This window comes from Leptidea sinapis, chromosome 1 (assembly GCF_905404315.1).
Source record: "Leptidea sinapis chromosome 1, ilLepSina1.1, whole genome shotgun sequence".
Lineage (NCBI taxonomy): Eukaryota > Metazoa > Arthropoda > Insecta > Lepidoptera > Pieridae > Leptidea > Leptidea sinapis.
In genome coordinates this window covers 10,524,924-10,534,002 of record NC_066265.1, presented here as the reverse complement: position 1 = coordinate 10,534,002, position 9,079 = coordinate 10,524,924, and the positions used below count along the sequence as shown (strand labels likewise).

Here is a 9,079-nt window from a genome sequence, read left to right as displayed (position 1 = left end):
GAAGTAGCTGTTGCTGGACTTCAACTGCATTTTGGTGGCGATTCCTTAACACAGTGGAAATAATATAACGATCTTCTCGGGCACTGGTACACCTGGGTCTGCCATTAAAAGGTCTCCTCAGATGGTGTCCAGTCTCTTCGTACCTTCGCTTTACCTTCTGGACCGTTCGTACCGTCACACCCACCATTCTTGCAGTGCGACGCATACTGATGCCTAGTTCCAGAAAAGCCATGATCCTAGCACATTCTTCAACTGAAAGAGGCATGATAAATAAATGTTATGTGATTTTTAGCATAAATTTTAAAACAAAACCCATTGATCTTGAAAAAAATTTAAAACAGAAAGAAAAATGTGAATGGTAAAATTGTAATTCGGAAACGTCCACTTTGAAAAAGGAATGGTTTTGTTTTTGAAGTTTATTTTCAGACAATTCTTAAAAGAAGGTTACCGACTATAAAGTTTTTATGTACAAAATTAAATTCTCTTTGGAGTCCTTTTTATTTCGAAAGTATATCTTGTGAACTTAAAACGTTATCCCAATTTTAAAAGTGTGATACTTACTTTTGAAGGCCAGTGTATTAGGCTCTGGGGTATTCTCTGGTTCAAAAAGCGTTGGGCACCTACATCTTCACACGGTCACGATAGGTTTCTGAATGTTTTGATAAACATTTTAAAATAATATTCACAAAAATGTCGAAATATATGCAGTCTGAAAACTAATACCCTGTTTACTTAGTTCACTATATCTGCTGCCCATCCATTTGTTTGTTTCAAATAAATCGCTAAATACTACCTATACTTACAGAAGAAATTTTGACTCAGTGTATATCAGTGTCGCCGCAAAAAATAAAAAGGTTACGGACGATATAGCGTTTCAAAATGGCAGCCAAGCGATTAAAAATGTTTATTTTACAATTATCAAAGAAGTAGATAGCGCTTAATTTGATGGCCGCTCGAGGCGGGTTATTCGAAAAATATGTTAATGACTTTTTTTAATATATTGTGTACTATTTTGTAAGAAATTACTTACCCTCATCGTGATTACATCTGGCATTCTACAGCCGTACGTTTTGCGAGGAACTTCTAGACTAGCACAACCACTTTGTGGAATCAATTATTATCGAAGGCACTTTTCCCGAACCGATACGACTAAGGGACCTTCCAAGCTTAGAGGGCCGGCCGAATCTCTTGGCTTCTGGTGTTACGGATGTCTATGGATGGTTGCCTCACCACTTCCCATCACATAAGCCTCTTGCCCGTTTGCCCCCCTTATATAAATAAATAATATTATATAAACAGGTCAGTATGTATTCCAACCGACTGCAGAATCCGTCGAAGCGGTCATTTAGTTTGGCAAGAAGTGTACGTAATATTACATCTAGTATGATAGTCACTACCTCATGGTCGTACGTTTTATCCCCTTTGGTGGTAGCTACAGAAGATGGCACTCCAGATGGTTAGAAGACGGGAATTACGGCTAAAATTAATTCTTGGTATGTAGCTAAATAATGATTGTGGGTAATTAGGATAGTGTTGAAATTTACAGGACTATCGTTAATTTGTGCAAACATAACACTGATTTAGGTACTACGTATATTCATTTTTAAGAAGTGGTAGACCAGTCAGATGTAAATGAATTAAGAATTTATGCAGACTGTTCCAACCTTGGGCACAATACAGCTCACTCTTCCCATGTTAGTGTGAAGTCATCCAGGAAGCTGCAGCCGCTATACTTAAAAGAAAAGAACATGGTTACAATGTAAGAATTCCCTCCCATATTATCGCAGAAGAATGACACCTCAGTGCTAATTTACTAGAGTCATCAGTACCTGGAACGAGTTTCCTCTGATGGGGTGATTCCGGGACACAGTGGGTCTTATAACTGGGTAACGATGCAACCGACGAACTTGCAAGGCGGGGCTCAGTGACTCAGGGGCTACCTAACGCCACTCTTGCCACTGCGGTCCAGCCTACTCAATTATATAATTGAAACCAGACTATCGTACATATCTAGTAACAAAGAAGAAATGTGAGTAGTTATGTAGGTACATAATATACATTTTTTTGCAACGGTTCTAGCAGCCAATCTAAACATCCGCTGACGTAAGGTCCATAAATATTTCTATGTTTGTTCAACTCTTAAGGTGTGACTCCATCTATAGGATCTACCTTACAGATGATAGCCTGCTCAACCCCAATAATTGCAGATACAGGAGTCGAACTGTGGAGATTACAGACCTACAGGCTACAACGCTTTCTAATAAAGGTATAGCGTAAACACACTATGAAATCGTTCATTTACTGAATTAACCTACTTATTTCGTCAATTCTATCGCAATATTAAATTTTGAACGATCCGAAATAATTAATGCCAGTAAGCACACCTATATAACATTTCAAACTCTCATTCGTGCAATAAAATGTTTTCTGCTTCAGAGTCAAGCTCTAGAATAGCAAGAAAGACCGTTATTCCTGCCTGCAATTCTCGGGAACGTTATGCAAGAATGCAATTTAGTTTTTTTTTACTTAACTCATCCATAGGGAGCATCGGGATTACGGTTTACACCCACGCCAAACAATAACGCACCGCCTACCACTAGAAGGAAATACAATAATTAATATATGTACCTATACCCTACCTTATACAACTTAAAAACGACTTGACTATATTGGTGAAAATGAGATACATATTTAAAAGAACCGATATCTTTAAATATATTTGACTTCCATTTGCTAATGTGATCAATATTGTTAATTTATTAAAACCAACGTAAGTTGAGCTCAAGTCAATAGTTGGGTCGTGTATATCAGATGGGTTTCAGCTTACGCTGGACGGTCGTCTGCGGCCTGACATTGTATTTATCTTAATTTGCTGTGATTATGACAGAACAAAATTGTATCATCGTCAATAAAGTCCTAATAATAAATATTTTTCCGACTAGTTCGTAAGTGGCAAGATAAAGATTGTATGCAGAGGGTAGGTCCTTATTTAAAAAGCCTAATCTAAACAAGACTAATTAGTTTTAATAATTACCTATGTACCTAAATGTGACAAACAAACAGCGTTACTCATTTTATCCTTTCTTAAATTATTAGTCCACATAGTATTGCTAAAAGGATTTTATTTTATGGAGCACTAAAAACATGAAGAAAATAAATTAAAACAAGTACTTTAGTCTTCAAAAACTTTAATTTTAAATGTAAACAAGGTGCAAATGTTATCGACAATTTGCCAAAACCTTTCAGTTCATTTTTAAATAGTTCATCTTAAACAGGTAAGTATTCTTACACAACGACAAAAATGCTACTTAATAATAAGATAAGTGGCACTTTACAAAATGGTTGGTGCCCATTGGAGCTAAGGCACGATTGCCGGTAAAGTATTAACTATAAAACAGCATGCAACAAAAATGGAAGAACGAATACTGCTCAGTAATCTTAAAAGGCGAATAAATAAAAGCAACTAGTAAAAGCATTATCTACTATAAGTAAGTATATCACTAAATTCATTCACAAAAATAAACTCGAAAAAATTTAACATTGCTTAAATATGTTTTACGAAATACATTATTTTAGATGACACTAAGTCACAACTCATGTAAAGTGTTTAAACAGTGATCTAAATTTTATTACCTACATAAATAATGGGATATGGTACTAAGGCACGGAATATTTAAAAAACGTACAAACCCTATCTAATAAAAAACTACATCAAAAATGTTTAGTTTAAAAACGTTAACTAGCAAGCACCGTGTTAAATTATTAAAGATAGTAACACTTTACTTAACATTAACATTCTACTTAACAATAGTTAAATATTTGAACAATACATAAGACCTTATGTTACCTACTTATTGCCATCAACATTTCATCTGATGAAATAATTTACGCGTTTACAATAAATAAGGCATATTTTAGAGTTACGTCACTTTAGGCGATTAGAAACATCCCCGCTATTATCTCTTGAATATCTTATTTACAATTCAAAACAGATCGACAATATCCGAGGACAAATACAGAACAGTTCTTACAACCCAGTAATACTCGCATAAAGAGATATAACCGTATTGACAAGTGATAGAATTAATTTTCCATAATATGCGCATAACTGTTGCATTTAATATTATTCGAGGCGTAGACACGCGAGTGTTCGCTCAAATGAGCACATGTAGGCGGTCAATGCAAACACTCAACGTATTCAACCAACACACCATATCACCAATTAACTAGTTACCATTATCTGACTTAAAAATCTACTTTAACTTAAAACTATTAATTGCAATGTATAAATCACACAAGGAGAGTAACGAAGTTATATGTGGCACTACGAAAGTGATAGTAATTGATATTTTAAGACATTTTATTGATACCCACCCTCACACTGTCTGGTGTGACTTCTAGAACTCTCTCATTTGCCTTGTCTTCCTCTGTGAAATGAATTCTCGTGATGACTATATCTCCAGTACTGAGTGTTTGAGAACCAGTTTCAATTTTCTTTGTTTCAATGAGATCATTGCATTTATTATCACCAAATGTGGAGTTGTGACACTTACAACAACAATTTTTCCTCTCACCATCATTAATATTCAGAATTTGGTTTAAATTGGACCAATCCTTGTTCTTGAGCAATGGCAGAGTTTTCTCCATTTGTTGAGAAAATTTGTCTTCCAGTTCACCACTTAATGGTGCTACAGCCGATAAAATTGCTTCCAATCGGTTTATCTTTTCTACTTTGTCCATGTTTGTATCTGATAATATTTCATCCATCATTTGCATGGATTCTGTGAGGCTCGGAGGTTGTGTAGAATGAGGGGATGATATAGAATCTGAGGGATTGGACTCCAAACTAGCCATTTCATTTTCTTTTTCATCATCGTCAGAATCACTGTACCTATCTTGGCCCATAGCTTCAAGTTTTTCTAATTTTTTTGATATCTTGTGACAGCCTTTCAGCTTCTCTTTTTCTTCTTCTGTGAGCTCTAAATATCTCAATAACCTAATTTCTCTATTGCTCAGCACAATATTTTTAGTACACTCTGCCAATTTTTGTTTCAGTTCGCCAACTTCAGTATTGACTTTTCTTTGACGCTTATGAAGCTTTACTTCAGTTGGTTCAATGTGCATTAAGACTTGTTCATTGCAAAGTTCCTCAAACAATTTTTGGTTTTCAGGTTTTATATTACTGGACATGAAGAAATAAATTGCTGGATTAACAAGAGATAGAACATCAGAAGCTGAATAAATTATCATATCTTTAGTGAGTGGTCTTCTTGTCCAATATTTTTGGTCTCTGCGATAAACATTCTTAAGTTGTTCCTTCATGGGGTTCATTGGGGCATTATATATTTCACATAGAGCATTAAGGCTTAGGTTCTTTACCTTGTAGACAGGAATATTGTGCTGCTGTAATTGTAACACAGCATGGGCTGCCTGAGTGTCAAACACATTTTTCAAAGATATCTCATACTGGTTGTACAAGTTAACCGAGTCATTCCTGCAGTCATGTATGATTTTAACAACATTCTCACTTTCTAAAAGCTCCTTGATTTTGCCTTCTATTATCATTCCGGGGCATGTCATTATATCCAATATGAATACCTCTCCATTCATAGTTCCAATTTGGCAAAGAGTTAATACACCCCTCATTCCTAAATTGATGCCTTCACAGTCAAATGATACAATACTTCTTCCAGAACGCTTGGGATTCAAAATACTGTCCATCAATGTAGCACATTCCCTAACATTTGCAATAATGGTTGTGCTCTGTATGACCTTTTGCCTCCATGCTTCCCCAGTCATCATATTTCGAAGTGTTGCTCCGTTACTATCTTCCGAGCACCTATTATATACATTGTTAACCCTGTCTCTGACCATATTCTCAGCTAAGTTCTTGATAACAAGGGAGTTTAAACGCTGCTTTAAGGTCTGGTTTGCAAAATTAGCCTGTGTGATACGGGGAGATTCAGTAGGGCTAAGAATCCTATTAGCAGGACTGTATTTGCCATCAGAGGGTGTAGGACTGGTGATAGTGGGAGGGACCGGGGAAGATTGCTTTTCCAATATGATAGGCTTTGGTGCATCAGTCTTTTCTTTCGGTTTTGCATTTAAATACATAACAGGTATTTTTGGTTTACTTATAAGTGTGACGAGATTTGCTTGCACATGGAAACTATCAGAAAATAACTTCAAAAAAGCACTTAAATCTGCCGGTGTTCGAAACATTTGGTACCAATATTCCTGTGGAAACTGAGCCACTATAAGGTGGAACAACTGATCGACCATGACTGGACCTTTAGCCTCAATACACTGAGCAATAAAGTCTAGTAATTGCTGTGCTGTGTCCACATTTATATTAGCAACAGGCAAATTATGGAATTGCGAATTGCTATGAGCATGATCTCTTAAATGATTCTCGCTGACTAGAATAACATTATCATCGACTATATGAAACGTATCCGGATGCTTCAGAAGGAAATCTTTAAATTCTTTAATACGCTGACCTGATATGTGACGAACTTGCGGAGAAGCTTGACTGCGATGGCCCAGAAGACTTTTTATAGGCACCTCCGTTCCTTCCCCATATTGTATCATCTTGTTTGCAAAGTATTCCTTGGCTTCTTCGATGTAGTCGTTGTTTGATGACGCGCCAGCACCACTGGTGTACCTCTGGAAAGTGTTAATATCAACATAGTCCCCGTCTATGTTGAACAACGCTGGATATTGACCCAAGAATTTCTTAAGGCCTGACTGCGATCCACCAGCTATCTGACGCATCTCCTTGGTGAAGCCTTTGGCACCAAACTGGCAGGAAAGATCGTGCAACGTTCTCGGCTCGCCTTTGTCGAGTAGGCGCTCCACGAAGAACAATAGAGTGAGGTTTCTAGCAAGCTCATATTCCATTGATTCCATTTCCTTACAGTTGGTGCCAATGTGGTTCTTATACTAAAATTTACGTATATGTGTCACCCACAGCACCATGAAATTCTCTGATTCTGAAATCAGAAACGATGAGAATGAGATATCAAATCAGTCATATAATTGCAATGTGACACATGACATCAGACATGACATTATTATGAATCAAATTCCAGAGAGAGTAAATGTGTCACTATATAGTCAAATTAAATTACAAACCGAGTAAAGAGTACCTAATTCTAAAAAGAATTATATATTGATATGAATTAAAAATTAATGATATTTTATTATTCCATTGATTGAATAAATATAATAGAAATACCTTTTCCAAACACCAAACAGAAATGCTTTGTAATATTGTGCACATTATTTCAGTAAAAACTTAATTGTAACTGCTGAACCCTTAAAAGCATTAAATAAAACGAGTTTTAAATGAAGTATAAACTTTGCATTTATTAATTTTATTTAGCAAGTAGCAAATGACCGTGCATGGCAAGGTGGCAACTAGCATTTGGCAATTTAGCAACACAGCAAATGGAGTCCGTGCCACTACTAGAGTTGAGACGTACTAGGCAAAATGCAATACTAGGTATGACGGTGACTGTGACTCAAAAGTAACAGCGACAAATACCTGTTACAAAATACAGTGAAACCTGGTTAAGTGAGACATCAAGGGACCTGCAATGTCGTTTCACTTATGGTTATACTTATAGGTATTCCACTTACCCAGTGTCTCAGATATACAGGTATAAATAAATATCTGTCTCATTTACAGAGGGTTCCATTAATAGAGTCACCTCTATTAATGGAACCCAGGTTACAGGAATACAGGTTATTTCAGTTATACAGGTGCGATCATTAAATAAAATAACGTGTTATGTATGTAAATGAGTTTTAATAAAAAAAAATATTATGTACTTAAAGGTAATCATACAAATGTAATCAACAAAAATATTCAAGCACGTTTTTACACGTAATATGTTTGTACGAACATGGAAACAGAATGTATCAATTATAAAAATCTGTCATTTTAGTTTGTCGTTTGGAAGTATCAGCCATCAGATGTTTTTCAATATTATAAATTTTATCAAATATGCTTTGGTCACCAATTGATGACATTTCAAAATAACTGTGCAAAGTTTCTAGTGCTTTTACTGCTTCGCGTTTAGAAATTTTTACGGAAATTAACTTCAAAAAACGGATATTAGCTTCAGTTTTTCACGTAAAGATAACGATTGTGGCTTTCGTTTTGACATTTTTCAAATAAACATCTGTATGATAGTAAAGCGAAACTAAAACTGAAGGTAATTGAAGCTCAAAATTTGTACTTACGTACTTGGAATTACGTGTGGAATTTGTGGGTAGAATAAGAATGAGTAAACAAACAATGTTATCTATGATGATAAATCGAAAGAACAAATCCCAGATATAGAGGTTTACCTCGTCCCACTAACAGAGGTAATTCAGTGCCAAAGTGTTGGGACCTCAGCATGAGTTCTTATTAGTTATAGAGGTTTCTCACTTATCCAGGTCCCACTTAACCAAGTTTCACTGTACTAGCTGTTATTTTAATTCTATCTGTGTTAATATACTAGCTACTGTAGTGAGGCGTATATTTTTCGTTGTTTGGTGTTACTTGTTAGCGCCATCTATACGTATTACATAGTACTTTCTCTTGTGGTAACTTCGAATTTCAAAAGTTCTGTTTAGGTAAAGCTGTACAGACCTATTAATTATTTTTATAGTTTTGATGTAATAAAAATAATCATAATACTTTCGTATTCATTATGTTTCAATACTACCTACGCTTAAACAGTGATCCTTACCTAGTACACAATTAAAATGTGCCCTTATCATACGAATAATTCAAGAATAAAGCAGAAATAAACATCATAAAAATATATTATTCAGTAGGTACTATCAAATTACCAATATAGGTTTTTTCTTTCGAAGAGGTGAGCCGTATTTTCCTGCTCGTAGGCACAATATAATTGTGAATAAATACGATTACGAAAAATGATATCAGAGACAGGGTCTTCCATTTGAAATTTACTTCAATATTTTAATTAGGTACCTACCTATCTTATCTTAACAATAGTATGTTAAATAAATGTATGAAAGTGATGTATCTATTATTTACAAATGTGTCTAAAAGAAAAATATT

The 9,079-nt window shown here is 35.3% G+C and overlaps 1 protein-coding gene across 1 annotated transcript; it reads right to left on the bottom strand.

The window, feature by feature from the left end:
- Nucleotides 1–3,171: 3,171 nt before the first annotated feature.
- LOC126966519 (egalitarian protein homolog) lies at nt 3,172–7,017 on the bottom strand. The gene has a single exon (XM_050810645.1). It carries the CDS (start codon nt 6,907–6,909, stop codon nt 4,351–4,353), a length of 2,559 nt encoding a protein of 852 aa, XP_050666602.1. The 5' UTR covers nt 6,910–7,017; the 3' UTR covers nt 3,172–4,350.
- Between the last annotated feature and the right edge of the window lie 2,062 nt (nt 7,018–9,079).